We start from the raw sequence: 19823 nt of genomic DNA, 5'->3' as shown, positions 1-19823 counted from the left end.
GTCATCGGAGTTGTGCATGATTTAAATACTTTGTGTGGGGAAAATGGAGCATAGCCAGACTATATGATTTTGTAGGGATAACTTTCTTTGGCCATGTTATTTTGAGAAGACATAATTGCTTTGTTAGTATGCTTGAAGTATTATTATTTCTTATGTCAATATAAACTTTTGTCTTGAATCTTTCTAATCTGAATATTCATACCACAATTAAGAAGATTTGCATTGAAATTATGCGAAGTAGCACTCCGCATCAAAAATTCTCTTTTTATCATCTACCTACTCGAGGACGAGCATGAATTAAGCTTGGGGATGCCTGATACGTCTCCAACGTATCTATAATTTTTGATTGCTCCATGCTATATTATCTACTGTTTTGGACTATATTGGGCTTTATTTACCACTTTTATATTATTTTTGGGACTAACCTATTAACCGGAGGCCCAGCCCAGAATTGCTGTTTTTTGCCAATTTCAGTGTTTCGAAGAAACGAAATATCAAACGAAGTCCAAACGGAATAAAATCTTCGGGAACGTGATTTTCTCACCGAACGTGTTCCAGGAGACTTGGACCCTGCTCCAAGGAACAAAAGAGGCGGTCACGAGGGTGGGGGGCGCGCCCCCTGCCTCGTGGGCCCCTCGTTGCTCCTCTGGCGTACTTCTTCATCCTATATATACACACGTACCCCCAAACGATCAGAACAGGAGCCAAAAACCTAATTCCACCGCCGCAACTTTCTGTATCCACGAGATCCCATCTTGGGGCCTGTTCCGGAGCTCCGCCGGAAGAGGGCGGTCATCACGGAGGGCTTCTACATCATCCTAGCCTCTCCGATGAAGTGTGAGTAGTTTACCTCAGACCTTTGGGTCCATAGTTAGTAGCTAGATGGCTTCTTCTCTCTCTTTGAATCTCAATACAAAGTTCTCCCCCTCTCTCGTGGAGATCTATTCGATGTAATCTTGTTTTTGCGGTGTGTTTGTTGAGACCGATAAATTGTGGGTTTATGATCAATTCTATCTATGAATAATATTTGAATCTTCTCTGAATTCTTTTATGTATGATTGGTTATCTTTGCAAGTCTATTCGAATTATCCGTTTGGTTTGGCCAACTAGATTGGTAGTTCTTGCCATGGGAGAAGTGCTTAGCTTTTGGTTCGATCTTGCAGTGTCCTTACCCAGTGACAGAAGGGGCAGCAAGGCACGTATTGTATCGTTGCCATCGAGGATAACAAGATGGGGTTTATTTCATATTGCATGAATTTATCTCTCGACATCATGTCATCTTGCTTAAGGCGTTACTCTGTTTTTAACTTAATACTCTAGATGCATGCTGGATAGCGGTCGATGAGTGGAGTAATAGTAGTAGATGCAGAATCGTTTCGGTCTACTTCTCACGGATGTGATGCCTATATACATGATCATGCCTAGATATTCTCATAATTATGCTCAATTCTGTCAATTGCTCAATAGTAATTTGTTCACCCACCGTAGAATATTTATGCTCTTGAGAGAAGCCACTAGTGAAACCTATGGCCCCCGGGTCTATTCTCATCATATCAATCTCCATCACTTTAATATTGTTTTGCAATTTACTTTTCCTTTACTTTTTACTTTGCATCTTCATACCAAAAATACCAAAAATATTCTATCTATCAGATCTCACTCTCGTAAGTGACCGTGAAGGGCTTGACAACCCCTAATCGCGTTGGTTGCGAGTAGCTATCGTTTTGTGCAGGTACGAGGGACTTGAGCGTGGCCTCCTACTGGATTGATACCTTGGTTCTCAAAAACTGAGGGAAATACTTACGCTACTCTGCTGCATCATCCCTTCCTCTTCGGGGAAAACCAACGCAAGCTCAAGACGTAGCAATACCTGCGATGTAGCTTTGGCCCAGTGGCTTGAGGCTACCGCTCCTTGGGAGCCAATTATCATGATGAATCAATACTCGTGAACCGTCGCCAATACGCCAGATCAAGCCGTCAATAAGGAGGTCGCGACCATGCAAGATACTTCTGAAAGTGTATGATCCGCCGGCAGGGCATGTTGCATTAAGAATCGACCCATCGGGAAAATACCGTGCCTTTAGAACTCGTCCACACAGCGAGTTTGGCACTTGCAGCAAGTGCCAAGCTGCTTTGGCGAGCATTGCTTGGTTGAACGCTTCCGGGTCCCTAAAGCCCAGCCCTCCTTCATGCTTTTGCATGCACATCTTGTCCCACCCAATCCAGTGCACCTTATTATGACCATCTGTTTTACCCCACCAGAAGTTTGAAGCAATAGATGACAGGTTCCGCACATTTTCTTCCTGAGTTGAAAACAGCTCATGGTAAAAGTTGGTGTGGATTGCAGTCCGGATTTTACTAAAACCTCCCTTGCCATTTTTGATAAGCCTTGACCCTTCCATCCTGATACTTTGCCCTTAGCACTATCCTTGACGTACTTAAACGTACCATCCTTAGCCCTCCCCACTACCGTAGGGAGGCCTAAATATCGTTCACTCAGGGCCTCCTCCGTAATTCCAAGCACATGCTTGAGCTCATTCTTGTCTTCATCCAGGGTGTCTTTACCAAAAAAGATCGCTGATTTATGAAGGTTCACTTTCTGGCCCGATGCGGCTTCATAGTCATGCAATATGGAGCGCATGTTCTCGAAATTCGCCCTTGAACCCTCCACAAAGACCACACTATTGTCAGCAAACAGAAGTGGGTAACCGTTGGGCCACCACCTCCAAACGACACCCCCTTGATGTTTCCCTCTCTTCGAGCCTCCTTCAGTAATGCAGAGAAGCCCTCCACACAAAACAAGAAAAGGTATGGAGAAAGCGGATCCCCTTGTCGAAGCCCTCTGGTGGGATCAAAACTCTCAGAGAGCCCACCGTTAAGTTTCACCGAGAATTTTGCAGACTTCACACATCTCATGACCATCTCTGTCCAGTGACCAGAGAAGCCAAACTTCAACAACATCTATGTTGGGGAACGTAGTAATTTCAAAAAAATTCCTACGCACACGCAAGATCATGGTGATGCATAGCAACGAGAGGGGAGAGTGTTGTCCACGTACCCTCGTAGACCGAAAGCGGAAGCGTTATAACAACGCGGTTGATGTAGTCATACGTCTTCACGGCCCGACCGATCAAGCACCGAAACTACGGCACCTCCGAGTTCTAGCACACGTTCAGCTCGATGACGATCCCCGGACTCTGATCCAGCAGAATGTCGGGGAAGAGATCCGTTAGCACGACAGCGTGGTGACGATCTTGATGTTCTACCGTCGCAGGGCTTTGCCTAAGCACCGCTACAATATTATTAAGGATTATGGTGGAGGGGGGCACCGCACACGGCTAAGAGATCAATGATCAATTGTTGTGTCTCTGGGGTGCCCCTGCCCCCGTATATAAAGGAGCAAGGGGGAGGAGGTGCGGCCAGGCAAGGGGCGCGCCAGGAGGAGTCCTACTCCTACCGGGAGTAGGACTCCCCCCTTTCCATGTTGGACTAGGACTTGGGGGGAAAGAGAGAGAGAGAGGGGAAAGGAAAGGGGGGCGCCGCCCCCCTCCTTATCCAATTCAGACTTGGGGGGGGGAGGGGCACGCGGCTGCCCCTTGGCCTCCTCTCCTCTTCCTCCACTAGGCCCGTTAAGGCCCATTAGGTTACCGGGGGGTTCCGGTAACCTCCCGGTACTCCGGTAAAATGCCGATTTCACCCGGAACTCTTCCGATGTCCAAACATAGGCTTCCAATATATCAATCTTCATGTCTTGACCATTTCGAGACTCCTCGTCATGTCCGTGATCACATCCGGGACTCCGAACAACCTTCAGTACATCAAAATATATAAACTCATAATGAAACTGTCATCGTAACGTTAAGCGTGCGGACCCTACGGGTTCGAGAACAATGTAGACATGACCGAGACACGTCTCTGGTCAATAACCAATAGCGGAACCTGGATGATCATATTGGCTCCTACATATTCTACGAAGATCTTTATCGGTCAGACCGCATAACAACATACCTTGTTCCCTTTGTCACCGGTATGTTACTTGCCCGAGATTCGATCGTCGGTATCTTAATACCTAGTTCAATCTCGTTACTGGTAAGTCTCTTTACTCGTTCTGTAATACATCATCCCGCAACTAACTCATTAGCTGCAATGCTTGCAAGGCTTAAGTGATGTGCATTACCGAGAAGGCCCAGAGATACCTCTCCGACAATCGGAGTGACAAATCCTAATCTCGAAATACGCCAACCCAACATGTACCTTTGGAGACACCTGTAGAGCACCTTTATAATCACCCAGTTATGTTGTGACGTTTGGTAGCACACAAAGTGTTCCTCCGGTAAACGGGAGTTGCATAATCTCGTAGTTATAGGAACATGTATAAGTTATGAAGAAAGCAATAGCAATAAAATAAACGATCAAGTTCTAAGCTAACGGAATGGGTCAAGTCAATCACATCATTCTCTTAATGATGTTATCCCGTTAATCAAATGACAACTCATGTCTATGGCTAGGAAACATAACCATCTTTGATCAATGAGCTAGTCAAGTAGAGGCATACTAGTGACACTCTGTTTGTCTATGTATTCACACATGTATTATGTTTCCGGTTAATACAATTCTAGCATGAATAATAAACATTTATCATGATATAAGGAAATAAATAATAACTTTATTATTGCCTCTAGGGCATATTTCCTTCAGTCTCCCACTTGCACTAGAGTCAATAATCTAGATTACACAATAATGATTCTAACACCCATGGAGCCTTGGTGCTGATCATGTTTTGCTCGTGGAAGAGGCTTAGTCAGCGGGTCTGCAACATTCAGATCCGTATGTATCTTGCAAATTTCTATGTCTCCCACTTGGACTAAATCCCGAATGGAATTGAAGCGTCTCTTGATGTGCTTGGTTCTCTTATGAAATCTGGATTCCTTCGCCAAGGCAATTGCACCAGTATTGTCACAAAAGATTTTCATTGGACCCGATGCACTAGGTATGACACCTAGATCGGATATGAACTCCTTCATCCAGACTCCTTCATTTGCTGCTTCCGAAGCAGATATGTACTCTGCTTCACATGTAGATCCTGCCACGATGCTTTGTTTAGAACTGCACCAACTAACAGCTCCACCGTTCAATATAAACACGTATCCGGTTTGCGATTTAGAATCGTCCGGATCGGTGTCAAAGCTTGCATCAATGTAACCATTTATGATGAGCTCTTTGTCACCTCCATATACGAGAAACATATCCTTAGTCCTTTTCAGGTATTTCAGGATGTTCTTGACCGCTGTCCAGTGATCCACTCCTGGATTACTTTGGTACCTCCCTGCTAGACTTATAGCAAGGCACACATCAGGTCTGGTACATAGCATTGCATACATGATAGAGCCTATGGCTGAAGCATATGGAACATCTTTCATTTTCTCTCTATCTTCTGCGATGGTCGGACATTGAGTCTTACTCAACTTCACACCTTGTAACACAGGCAAGAACCCTTTCTTTGCTTGATCCATTTTGAACTTCTTCAAAACTTTGTCAAGGTATGTGTTTTGTGAAAGTCCAATTAAGCGTTTTTATCTATCTCTATAGATCTTAATGCCCAATATGTAAGCTGCTTCACCGAGGTCTTTCATTGAAAAACTCTTATTCAAGTATCCCTTTATGCTATCTAGAAATTCTATATCATTTCCAGTCAATAATATGTCATCCACATATAATATCAGAAATGCTACAGAGCTCCCACTCACTTTCTTGTAAATACAGGCTTCTCCAAAAGTTTGTACAAAACCAAATGCTTTGATCACACTATCAAAGCATTTATTCCAACTCCGAGAGGCTTGCACAAGTCCATAAATGGATCGCTGGAGCTTGCACACTTTGTTAGCTCCCTTTGGATCGACAAAACCTTCCGGTTGCATCATATACAACTCTTCTTCCAGAAATCCATTCAGGAATGCAGTTTTGACATCCATCTGCCAAATTTCATAATCATAAAATGCGGCAACCACTAACATGATTCGGACAGACTTATGCATCGCTACGGGTGAGAAGGTCTCATCGTAGTCAATCGCTTGAACTTGTCGAAAACCTTTCGCAACAAGTCGAGCTTTGCAGACAGTAACATTACCGTCAGCGTCAGTCTTCTTCTTGAAGATTCATTTATTCTCAATTGCTTGCCGATTAACGGGAAGTCAACCAAAGTCCACACTTTGTTCTCATACATGGATCCCATCTCAGATTTCATGGCTTGTAGCCATTTTGCGGAATCTGGGCTCACCATCGCTTCTTCATAGTTCGTAGGTTCATCATGATCTAGTAGCATGACTTCCAGAACAGGATTACTGTACCACTCTGGTGCGGATCTTACTCTGGTTGATCTACGAGGTTCGGTAGTTACTAGATCTAAAGTTTCATGATCATTATCATTAGCTTCCTCACTAATTGGTGTAGGTGTCACAGAAACCGGTTTCTGTGATGTAGTACTTTCCAATAAGGGAGCATGTACAGTTACCTCATCAAGTTCTTCTTTCCTCCCACTCACTTCTTTCGAGAGAAACTCCTTCTCTAGAAAGGATCCATTGTTAGCAACGAATGTATTGCCTTCAGATCTGTGATAGAAGGTGTACCCAACAGTCTCCTTTGGGTATCCTATGAAGACACATTTCTCCGATTTGGGTTCGAGCTTATCAGGTTGAAGCTTTTTCACATAAGCATCGCAGCCCCAAACTTTCAGAAATGACAACTTCGGTTTCTTGCCAGACCACAGTTCGTAAGGCGTCGTCTCAACGGATTTTGATGGTGCCCTATTTAACGTGAATGCGGCCATCTCTAAAGCATAACCCCAAAATGATAGTGGTAAATCTGTAAGAGACATCATAGATCGCACCATATCTAGTAAAGTATGATTATGACGTTCGGACACACCATTACGCTGTGGTGTTCCGGGTGGCATGAGTTGCGAAACTATTCCGCATTGTTTCAAATGTAGACCAAACTCGTAACTCAAATATTCTCCTCCACAATCAGATCGTAGAAACTTTATTTTCTTGTTACGATGATTTTCAACTTCACTCTGAAATTCTTTGAACTTTTCAAATGTTTCAGACTTATGCTTCATTAAGTAGATATACCCATATCTGCTTAAATCATCTGTGAAGGTGAGAAAATAACGATATCCGCCACAAGCCTCAACATTCATCGGACCACATACATCTGTATGTATGATTTCCAACAAATCTGTTGCTCTCTCTATAGTACCGGAGAACGGTGTTTTAGTCATCTTGCCCATGAGGCACGGTTCGCAAGTACCAAGTGATTCATAATCAAGTGGTTCCAAAAGTCCATCATTATGGAGTTTCTTCATGCGCTTTACACCGATATGACCTAAACGGCAGTGCCACAAATAAGTTGCACTATCATTATCAACTCTACATCTTTTGGATTCAACATTATGAATATGTGTATCACTACTATGGAGATTCATCAAAAATATACCACTCTTCAAGGGTGCATGACCATAAAAGATATTACTCATATAAATAGAACAACCATTATTCTCTGATTTAAATGAATAACCGTCTCGCATCAAACAAGATCTAGATATAATGTTCATACTCAACGCTGGCACCAAATAACAATTATTTAGGTCTAAAACTAATCCCGAAGGTAGATGTAGAGGTAGCGTGCCGACCGCGATCACATTGACTTTGGAACCATTTCCCACGCGCATCGTCACCTCGTCCTTTGCCAGTGTTCGCTTAATTCGTAGTCCCTATTTCGAGTTGCAAATGTTAGCAACGGAACCGGTATCAAATACCCAGGTGCTACTGCGAGCTCTAGTAAGGTACACATCAATAACATGTATATCACATATACCTTTGTTCACCTTGCCATCCTTCTTATCCGCCAAATACTTGGGGTAGTTCCGCTTCCAGTGACCAGTCTGCTTGTAGTAGAAGCACTCAGTTTCAGGCTTAGGTCCAGACTTGGGTTTCTTCTCCTGAGCAGCCACTTGTTTGCTGTTCTTGAAGTTCCCCTTCTTTTTCCCTTTACCCTTTTTCTTGAAACTGGCGGTCTTATTGACCATCAACACTTGATGCTCCTTCTTGATTTCTACCTCCGCAGCCTTTAGCATTGCGAAGAGCTCAGGAATCGTCTTATCCATCCCTTGCATGTTATAGTTCATCACGAAGCTCTTGTAGCTTGGTGGCAGTGATTGAAGAACTCTGTCAATGACACTATCAACAGGAAGATTAACTCCCACTTGAGTCAAGTGATTATGATACCCAAACATTTTGAGTATATGTTCACTGACAGAACTATTCTCCTCCATCTTGCAGCTATAGAACTTATTGGAGACTTCATATCTCTCAATCCGGGCATTTGCTTGAAATATTAACTTCAACTCCTGGAACATCTCATATGCTCCATGACGTTCAAAACATCGTTGAAGTCCCGATTCTAAGCCGTAAAGCATGGCACACTGAACTATTGAGTAGTCATCAGCTTTGCTCTGCCAAACGTTCATAACATCTAGTGTTGCTCCAGCAGCAGGCCTGGCACCCAGCGGTGCTTCCAGGACGTAATTCTTCTGTGCAACAATGAGGATAATCCTCAAGTTACGGACCCAGTCCGTGTAATTGCTACCATCATCTTTCAACTTTGCTTTCTCAAGGAACGCATTAAAATTCAACGGAACAACAACACGGGCCATCTATCTACAATCAAACATAGACAAGCAAGATACTATCAGGTACTAAGTTCATGATAAATTTAAGTTCAATTAATCATATTATTTAAGAACTCCCACTTAGAAAAACATCCCTCTAATTTTCTAAGTGATCACGTGATCCAAATCAACTAAACCATAACCGATCATCACGTGAAATGGAGTAGCTTTCAATGGTGAACATCAATATGTTGATCATATCTACTATATGGTTCACGCTCAACCTTTCGGTCTCAGTGTTCCGAGGCCATATCTGCATATGCTAGGCTCGTCAAGTTTAACCTAAGTATTCTGCGTGTGCAAAACTGGCTTGCACCCGTTGTAGATCGACATAGAGCTTATCACACCCGATCATCACGTGGTGTCTGGGCACGATGAACTTTGGCATCGGTGCATACTCAGGGAGAACACTTTTATCTTGAAATTTAGTGAGAGATCATCTTATAATGCTACCATCAATCAAAGCAAGATAAGATGCATAAAAGATAAACATCACATGCAATCAATAAGTGATATGATATGGCCATCATCATCTTGTGCTTGTGATCTCCCTCTCCGAAGCACCGTCATGATTACCATCATCACCGGCGCGACACCTTGATCTCCATCGTAGCATCGTTGTCGTCTCGCCAATCTTATGCTTCCACGACTATCGCTACCGCTTAGTGACAAAGTAAAGCATTACATACAATAAAGAGACAACCATATGGCTCCTGCCAGTTGTCGATAACTCGGTTACAAAACATGATCATCTCATACAATAAAATATAGCATCACGTTTTGACCATATCACATCACAACATGCCCTGCAAAAACAAGTTAGACGTCCTCTACTTTGTTGTTGCAAGTTTTACGTGGCTGCTACGGGCTTAGCAAGAACCTTTCTTACCTACGCATCAAAACCACAATGATAGTTTGTCAAGTTGGTGCTGTTTTAACCTTCGCAAGGACCGGGCGTAGCCACACTCGGTTCAACTAAAGTTGGAGACACTGACACCCGCCAGCCACCTGTGTGCAAAGCACGTCGGTAGAACCAGTCTCGCGTAAGCGTACGCGTAATGTCGGTCCGGGCCGCTTCATCCAACAATACCGCTGAACCAAAGTATGACATACTGGTAATCAGTATGACTTGTATCGCCCACAACTCACTTGTGTTCTACTCGTGTATATAACATCAACGCATAAAACCTGGCTCTGATACCACTGTTGGGGAACGTAGTAATTTCAAAAAATTTCCTACGCACACACAAGAGCATGGTGATGCATAGCAACGAGAGGGGAGAGTGTTGTCCACGTACCCTCGTAGACTGAAAGCGGAAGCGTTATAACAACGCGGTTGATGTAGTCGTACGTCTTCACGGCCTGACCGATCAAGCACCGAAACTATGGCACCTCCGAGTTCTAGCACACGTTCAGCTCGATGACGATCCCCGGACTCCGATCCAGCAGAATGTCAGGGAAGAGTTCTGTTAGCACGACGCTGTGGTGACGATCTTGATGTTCTACCATCGCAGGGCTTCGCCTAAGCACCGCTACAATATTATCGAGGATTATGGTGGAGGGGGGCACCGCACACGGCTAAGAGATCAATGATCAATTGTTGTGTCTCCGGGGTGCCCCTGCCCCCGTATATAAAGGAGCAAGGGGGAGGAGGTGCGTCCAGGCAAGGGGCGCGCTAGGAGGAGTCCTACTCCTACCGGGAGTAGGACTCCCCCTTTCCATGTTGGACTAGGACTTGGGGGGAAAGAGAGAGAGAGGGGGGGGGAAGGAAAGGGGGGGCGCCGCCCCCCTCATTGTCCAATTCGGACTTGGGGGGGGGGAGGGGCGCGCGGCTGCCCCTTGGCCTCCTCTCCTCTTCCTCCACTAGGCCCATTAAGGCCCATTAGGTTACCGGGGGGTTCCGGTAACCTCCTGGTACTCCGGTAAAATGCCGATTTCACCCGAAACTCTTCCGATGTCCAAACATAGGCTTCCAATATATCAATCTTCATGTCTCGACCATTTCAAGACTCCTCGTCATGTCCGTGATCACATCCGGGACTCCGAACAACCTTCAGTACATCAAAATATATAAACTCATAATGAAACTGTCATCATAACGTTAAGCGTGCGGACCCTACGGGTTCGAGAACAATGTAGACATGACCGAGACACGTCTCTGGTCAATAACCAATAGCGGAACCTGGATGCTCATATTGGCTCCTACATATTCTACGAAGATCTTTATCGGTCAGACCGCATAACAACATACATTGTTCCCTTTGTCATCGGTATGTTACTTGCCCGAGATTCGATCGTCGGTATCTTAATACCTAGTTCAATCTCGTTACTGGTAAGTCTCTTTACTCGTTCTGTAATACATCATCCCGCAACTAACTCATTATCTGCAATGCTTGCAAGGCTTAAGTGATGTGCATTACCGAGAGGGCCCAGAGATACCTCTCCGACAATCGGAGTGACAAATCCTAATCTCGAAATATGCCAACCCAACATGTACCTTTGGAGACACCTGTAGAGCACCTTTATAATCACCCAGTTACGTTGTGACGTTTGGTAGCACACAAAGTGTTCCTCCGGTAAACAGGAGTTGCATAATCTCATAGTCATAGGAACATGTATAAGTTATGAAGAAAGCAATAGCAACAAACTAAACGATCAAGTGCTAAGCTAATGGAATGGGTCAAGTCAATCACATCATTCTCCTAATGATGTGATCCCGTTAATCAAATGAAAACTCATGTCTATGGCTACGAAATATAACCATCTTTGATCAACGAGCTAGTCAAGTAGAGGCATACTAGTGACACTCTGTTTGTCTATGTATTCACACATGTATTATGTTTCCGGTTAATACAATTCTAGCATGAATAATAAACATTTATCATGATATAAGGAAATAAATAATAACTTTATTATTGCCTCTAGGGCATATTTCCTTCAATCTATTCAAGAAAATCCCACTCCACTCTGTCATATGCCTTCATCATATCCAGCTTGACCGCACAGATAGGTTTCCTCCTTTTCCTCTTCCTAATAGCATGGACAAACTCATAGGCAACCATCACATTATCAGTTATAAGTCTGCCCGGAACAAACGCGCTCTTCTCCTCAGAGATCATGAAAGGGAGTACAACCTTCAAGCGATTGGCCAGTGCCTTCGCCGCAATCTTATACAGTATGTTACATAAACTGATAGGCCGGAACTGCGTCAATAATTCAGGTGGCTTTACTTTCGGGATCATGACAATTATCGTGTCATTGAATCCATCGGGGGCCGCAGTTCCACAGTTCCGGCGAGGAACTCACGAACCGCAGCACACACATCGTCCTTAACAAGCGGCCAGTGGCGTTGGTAGAACATGGCCGGGAGGCCGTCCGGGCCCGGTGCCTTCGTAGGCCCCATTTGGAAGAGAGAAACCTCTATCTCCGCATCAAGTTTTGCATTCATCGCCTCTGTCACAGATTCCTCAATGTGTTGCAGCACGTTTTCGCCATCCCGCGAGCCCTTAGAAGCAAATAAGTGCGCATAGAACTGGGCAGCCATCCTCCTCATCCCTTCATCATCCGAACACTTCGACCCATCCTCACACCGAAGTGCCTTGACGGTGTTCTTATGTTTTCGGTGTGAGTCACGGTTTTAAAAATACTTAGTGTTTTGATCGCCCTCCTGCAACCAGTCTACGCGTGAACGTTGTTTGTAAAACACCCCCTCTCTCTCATACATCTCATGTAGTTGGTCTTCGATCTCTTTGATCTCCTGTCTGTAGCCCGTCCTCGTAGCCCTCTCTTTTGCCTCGATTAGTTGCACTTTCAGATGCCCAATTTGCTTCCTGATAGAGCCAAAAACCCTTCGGCTCCACTCCTGCATGGATCTCGTGGCGGCCTGCAGGCTGTTGCATGTCGTCGCTAGCCGGCCTCCTCCCTGATTGGCTGCATGTGCCTCCTCCCATGCAGTGACCACCATTGTCTCATACTGCTCATGACGCACCCACGCTGCCTCGTACATGAATGGTCGCTGCCCGCACTCGCCTTTGTCCCCGGTCGTTTTCAATGCTTTTATGACTAGTGCCTGATGGTCTGATTCCTCCGTCATGACATGCATCACTTCAATTGCCAGGAAAAGCTGAGCAAAATCCCCGTTGCACGTCGCCTGGTCCAGCCGTACCTGTATATTCTCTGCACCCTCTCTCTTGTTGTCCCAAGTAAATGGGTACCCTGAGAAGCCAAGATCTGCCAAACCGCAGTCAGTCAGGCATTCCTCAGAGTGTTCCATCTATCCTCTGTTTCTCGAATTACCACCTAGTTGTTCATCCTGGCTTCGAGCCTCATTGAAGTCGCCCGCGCACAGCCATGGCAGGTTATCCTGGGTACGAAGATAGTGCAGTGCATCCCACGTCCTCGATCTTTTATCCACACATGGCTCTCCATAGATTCCAGTGAATCTAAAGCAGGCTCCATCACACGCGATCGTAACATCTATGTAATATTGGCACCACGGCTTAACTGTGACCTCAATATGATCTCTCCACCATAGCGCCAATCCTCCACTCTTACCTTTGTAGTCCACCACCACCCCTTTTGTGAACCCCAAACTCCACTTGAGTCTTTCCATCACTCCCGATCTTTTTTTAGTTTCTGATAAAAATACCCCCTTTGGGTTGTATGACCTAATCAGGTCTCGTAGCTCGCCAACTGCCGAGTCCAACCCCAAGCCTCGGCAGTTCCAGGCAAAGATAAGCATTGCTCTCGGCGGCCCCACCTCGTGGCAGGGTCCGCCATTACCTTGTAAGTCTCTTCAATACGATCAAACACCGAGGATGTCTTCTGTCTAGTGTCACGAATAAAGGATTCACCCCCCTCATGCCTATCTCCATCCCCTTTTGGCACCCACATCTGACGTGGCCTTCTTTTCCTTGATCTAGGTGTGCCTTGGGGGCTGTCTCCCCTCCTCCTTCTTTCATCGAACTCTTGCCGAGGCTTTCGTACATAGTACCCCCTCTTCCTCTCCTGCGGGTAGGATGAATGGTACCCCTGCCTGATCTCGCCTCCTCTGCTCGAAGACCCCCTCTACCAATGGCTCCTTTCTTCATATTGCTTCCGCTCATACTCCCTTTACCACTGTTGTGCCTTGAGCTGTCCCCTTAGATCCCTCTCCTTCTTCCTCTCAATTTCATGTCTCAGATCTCTCTCTTCTAGCCATCCGCCCCTAAGTTTCTCCTTGCTTGGGGAAATAACTATCCCTTTCTCTCGCCGGTTCTGCCCACCAGTGCGGGCATCCCCCAGACGATCGAACTTGGCATTTAGATTGTGCTTCACTGGGACATCTCGAGCACGAGCATGGCTGTCCTGCTCCCTGTTGTTTCCATCGGATTGTGAACTCATAAAGCTGTTGGTGCTAGCATTGTTGTTTTTCCCTCCTTTCACCTCATTCTTGGATTCAGTGCTCCTCCCCGGTGATGCTCTTAGCCAGCCCCCATTGCGCCGCTTTGTCAACAGGAGGGACACAGTGTCCGTTTTCATGCACCAAACGCCCACACTCAAAGCAGAAGTGGGGGATCTTTTCAGAGTGAAAATCGTACCAAGTACCCACTTTGTCCTCCTGAGAGTTTTTGAGGAAGAACACCCGCACTAAAGGCTCAAAAAGCATGATCCTTTCTCTGACACGCAGCTGGTTCCCTCTAGCCATTTCGTCCTTGTCAACATCCACTTTAACAACTTCACCAAGCCAATTGCCCAATGCCTTTCTGAAAGCATCCGCCCTCTTGCCTGGTGGGAGATCACGTACTGAATTTCTTTGCATGTGATCGACGTAAATTTTGTCTATTTTGTAGCTAGTCTTGACATAAAGTGTACCTGGAGATCTTCAATTGATAAATAAAATGTTAATTATATAACATTTAGATTGACCTGAATGCTCAGTCATGCAACTACATGATTCTGTCATCGCGAGCGCACGATCGTCAATCGATCCCACTTGGAGCTCTAGGTGCAACCTGGTCAGGGCGCTAGGAGCAAGTTGTTCTCTTTGCGAGCGAGCGCATGAATCCAAATCTTCGGGCTCACAGGTCAGCCCATGGCGTCGAAGTTGGTGGTGGTGCCTATAGCAAAAACCGCTCTTCCTCTCCTCATTTCTCTGGCAACACCAAAGGCTGGCGGAGGAGGCAAAGGCAGGCAGCGTCGCCGGATCCCATTACTCCTCACCAACACTGCCATGAAGCAACATCGCATCCCTTCCCTACTCTATCACCCCCTTCCAAAGCATTCTCGATGGTTTCGAGCTTGGGATTTTTTAGGGGGCGACGACACGGTGGGGGGAGGGTGAAAGTGTATTTAATCGACTAGATGGGGGGGTGGGGTGAATGAGATATTTTCAAGAAATTATTCAAAGAATAGTGAACTAAACCGAAGAGAACTTAGAACAGGCAAAAAAGGTAAGAAAAGCATGCAATCAAAGTCTTTGGGACAGTGAAAGCATGCATGTGACAAAATGAAACAAGAAACTAGACTGGCATAAGATGGAAACATTTCATCACAAAAGACACTAAAGTAAATAGAGCATAAGTAAATGTAGCGGAATAGCAAAGTCTTCAGAGAGGAGAGGGATCAAGTTCTTCCAAACATGCAAGATACTCAAAGTAAATAGAAGTGGAGAATATGGGACCAGGGGATCGGTGAAGACAATCGATTTGTTGCACCAGTTCAAGTTGTTGTGACAACTCTACGCCTGGTTGGCTGAGATTTAACTCAGAAGACCAAGTCTTCATCCGATTCTTCTTGAGCTAAGATCACTTAAAGTTCGCCCAATCACTCGTGGCAGATTCAAGGTAGATCTCCAAACCTTCACATACTTGTTCTTCGGCTATTGTAGGATTAATTGTATCATTCACAAAATTTTGGTAGAAAATCTTTTATGTTATATATGCTCTTCATAAAATCTTGCTTCATATAGTGTTACAGTTGTTTTGTTCGTCTTGCAACAAATATTGCCGCTTCATAGAGTGTAACAACCTGACCCGAAATTGGTCAAGTCTCTGTGTAGCTGTACCATCCCAAGATCATGCTAGCACACACAGTACATTGATGAAAAATTCAAAGTTCAATCACACCTGATTTATTACACAATTCTCATATAGAGTCTTTATTACAATAGAATAAATTCAGCAAAAGGCCAACTCATAAGAAAAACTAAATGCTGCGGAAGCGTAGACGATAAGCGAGTCCATTCGACTCCATAGGGAAATCACCGAGCGTAGATTGTAGCCTCACTCCTGGTCGAAAAACTCCTCTGCAACATGAGACGTTACAGCTGTGTAGGTCAGCATTTTGAATATGCCGGCAAGTCATAGACAATAATAATAATGCTAACACTATATGCAATTTGGCTGTGGGGCTCTAAGTTTAAGTTTTTGCGAAAAAGCTAATTTTTCCCTACAACAAAAGGACTTGCTTGCAATTACTACAAAATGTTGGTTGTTATTGAGATGGTTCTGCCAACCAGTGTCTCATACCCGAAATCATTAATAACCCATCAGTTAATTAATTAAGTTCGGTGTTGAGATTTCCGAAATACTCCAATTCCAGAGGCTCAGTTGTCTGTAACCAGAGACACGACTAATCGATTAGGTTTCCACTCTGCAGAGTCTTGTGCACTTTACCCGCAAGAATCGTTCCCTCCTTTATGTCCTCACACTTCCCGGTGTTTGAAGATAGGACGAACGAAACAGGGTCTTCTGTAGGGATCCTCTGGGCCACTGCCAGTGCCCATCCATAACCTACTGTTCTTCTACATCTGCTGGCACCATTCGTCCAGAGTCACGCCTAGGGTCAACCAAGCCAGAGCCCATAATGTCTTGCGACTGCACAGGTAAGCTTCCGGTCAAGGGGTATCCATCCGTCTCTTCGTAGCCGGGTGAAGCTTTCCGCAAGATGTCATGGTGCTTCTCCATGCATCCCGGCCATCCGCTGGTTGCTCCAGGGTGCCCATCAAATCCGTCCTCCACCCAGTAGTGAGTTTGAAGTCCATCTTGAGCATCTTGAAATCATGGGGTTGTCATCATCTTGACTCTCACATCTCCCATATGAATCACTCAACCAAACCCGTTTACGAGCATAGCAAAATAAACTACATCGTCCCAGGCAATGGTAACACAGGGATTTGGGGTGAACCTACCACATGATACTACTCAAGACTTGTTCAATTTCTCCTACTGCATGCATGGTGGGGAGGAAATACTACTAATGCAATAAAAACATAGGTAAATAATTTCATGATCAAGACTTTCCTTGCTGACAATCTTCGAAAGCTAGTGACTCGTGATAGCAAGCCTCGCACTCCGGGAATTCTACTCGAAGCAAACAATAAACACATAAGCATACAACTATACCAACATAGTAACATAACAGAAAGCTATTATACTTCACACATAGACAATCAACCAAAACCAAAGAAAACCAATTGAACTCAAAAAAGGCTTCCTTTACTCCAAGCCAACAACTAGCAATAAAATAAAATATTTTTTTTATTTTTCTGTAAATAAAAGTTCACCTTCTAAAACTATAGAAAAAAAATCTGAAATAAAATACAATAGAGGTGGAAATAAAATTTAAAGTAATTAAAACAACAGAAACCAGCAACAAGGTGAAATAAACTAAAACATGGTTGTTTTCGTGTAAAAATAATTTTAATAAAATCTATAAATACCCAAATTAATCCTACTGCTAGGCAAGGTCAAAACAAAGCAGTGGCAAAAAGAATCACTAAAAAAATTGATCCTAGCTCATTTTAGATCCTCTCATACTTTTGAACAAGTATTTGTGAGGGATTTTTGAAATGAAATTCAAATGCCAAGTTGAATCCAAATTCAAATAAAACCTGAATGCCTCTGAAATTTCCAAATGTCACTCAATTCAAACAAAATGCATAGATGCTTAGCTAATAATTGTAAAACATTCCAAATTGAAAATTTGGGATGTTACATATAGTGTGATTGAACCAGAAAAATATTTTATTCGGTGAGACACATGTGAATGACCATGATAACATGCACAACAAAGGATAGGTAGCATGGTAAGCAAGCAAAGTATGATCAAGCACACAACATAAGTCTTACAAACCAAGCATATCAAAATATCTCAAAACAAAGCCAAATGAAAACCAAATGCAGGGCACTCTCGCACTCAAAGTCTTAAGATCTATAACACTCTCCCCCTTGGGCAACAAGTTACCAAAAAGTTCGAATGACCTATATATATAAGTGTCACTCTAGGCTCGATCCACAACTGCAGGTGATGACAAAGTCCTCTGGCTGGCAGCTCCGGTGTGGGTTGATGGAGTGGAGATGAGAACGTCTGCAAATGCCTCTGATGATGTCTGAGGTGCTGGTGGTGTAGACACTGGAGGTGGCACAACTGTAGCTGGAGCAAATAAGGGAGCAGGCCTTGGATGAGCCTGGTACTGAGTGGTCGTCTGCTCGATAGAATCACTTTTGATTCATGCCTCCAAATCCTCCTTGAGCTTCCCAAGATCCGTGGCCATCTCAGTCACTTTGACGTTGAGGTCATGGAACTTAGTCTCAGCTATCTTCTCTAAGCTCTCTTGGTACTTCACAAGGTTAGCTAAGCCTTGTTCAATCCTTTGGGTAGCTTGGAAGAGATATGCCAGTTGGTCATCCCTGGACTTAGGCATCTCAGTGGTGGCAGCCCTGACAGTAGCTGAACTTGTCCCATTGGCCTATGCCATAGCTCTGGCAACCTCTGTTTGCTCCTGAGGAGCAACAAGACTAGGATTAGATGGATCCGTAGTGACAATGCAGTAATCTAGCTCTAGTTAAAGTGGCAAGTGCTTATTCTCAAGCAGATATATGTTGCTACCAACCTTGGAGTTGATGAGCAACTGAATGTTTGGAGCATAGCCACATGAGCGCTTTTGATCAGTAGTAGTCCTCTTCAAAGTCTCTATAATCAAATCCATTACACTAAAGCTGGTAAGTTCATCAAGGTGGTGCAACATGTCAATGGAATATCCTCTGATCATCCTATCATCTCTAGACTTGGGCATTAGTGTATATCTAACAATGGTGTTGATGGTAGCAAGTCCTACTGGAAGGAAGTACACAGATCCCAGCTTGTGCTTCTCAACCTCTAAAGTAGGAATGGACTAGTGCATGTTCTTCATTGTGTTTTGGTTCATGTGACTAACAACATACACATCAATGAAGCCTTCTCTCTTCAGGGGCAAGCCAAACAACTTGGCCCATTCATTAACCGAGGACTCAAACCTCTCACCTCCAGTCACCCGCCTAATTTTGCTATCAGGATATAAGTGAGTAGTGGAATAGAACTGCATGATCAGCTCCTCACACCAGTTAGACTTCACATCACTCACAAACTTATCGATGTTTAGAGTCTTGAAGTTCTCTTGCACATTGGGGAAGTTGTTTGGATGCTTATCAATGAATTTCTAGTCCACCCACTTCACCTCACTTACAACTAGCTTCTTCTATAGCAACATTATCTCATAGAAGTCTTCTTGCTCTATGGTACTGAACCTATAACCCGCAACTGTCTTCTTAGACCTAGGAAGATAGGCATAATTCGTTCTCCTTTTTCCATGACCCTTGTTCTTCCTCTTCCTCATGTCCTCTACCGTAGGATGATCATCATTATGGGCAAGCAGGAATGGTCTCAATTTCTTGACATGAGTTTGGGCTTCCTTTTCTTCCTCTTTAGGCACAACTACCTTCTTCTTCTTCTTCTTCTTCTTCTTCTTCTTCTTGGCAGCAGCAACAACAGTGTTCTTACCTTCCCTTGGGAGCTGGCTTAGGCTTGGATACAGGAGGTGCTGACTTAGCCATAGCATCTGCCATTAACTTCTTCTTCTTAGCAGTGGCTTGGACACCTGATCTCCACTTCTTCTTCATCCTCCCCAGGATGCTCTCAGTTGCACCGGCATGGGGATCCACAAACATAGTGGCCTTTCAAGATTGAGCATGCACAATCCTCTTCCTTTGCCTCTTGGGCTTTGATTGCCCTTGAGCTGAGCTACCTCCTTCATGGTAGGTGCAATGCCTCTTTTGGTAGTAGTAGAGGCCGACAC

At 44.5% G+C, this 19823-nt stretch overlaps 1 protein-coding gene across 1 annotated transcript; it reads right to left on the bottom strand.

The window, feature by feature from the left end:
• Positions 1-11975: 11975 nt before the first annotated feature.
• LOC147979331 (uncharacterized) lies at positions 11976-13340 on the bottom strand. The gene is made up of 3 exons (XM_087515156.1): positions 13283-13340; positions 12435-12958; positions 11976-12338 (listed from the first exon to the last, which is right to left on the bottom strand). Exons 1-3 carry the CDS (start codon positions 13338-13340, stop codon positions 11976-11978), a joined length of 945 nt encoding a protein of 314 aa, XP_087371282.1.
• Positions 13341-19823: the final 6483 nt, after the last annotated feature.

Source organism: Triticum urartu, chromosome 3A (assembly GCF_056163025.1).
Source record: "Triticum urartu cultivar PI428250 chromosome 3A, HENAU_Tu73, whole genome shotgun sequence".
NCBI classification, from domain to species: Eukaryota; Viridiplantae; Streptophyta; class Magnoliopsida; order Poales; family Poaceae; genus Triticum; species Triticum urartu.
This window is presented reverse-complemented; position numbering and strand designations above follow the sequence as displayed.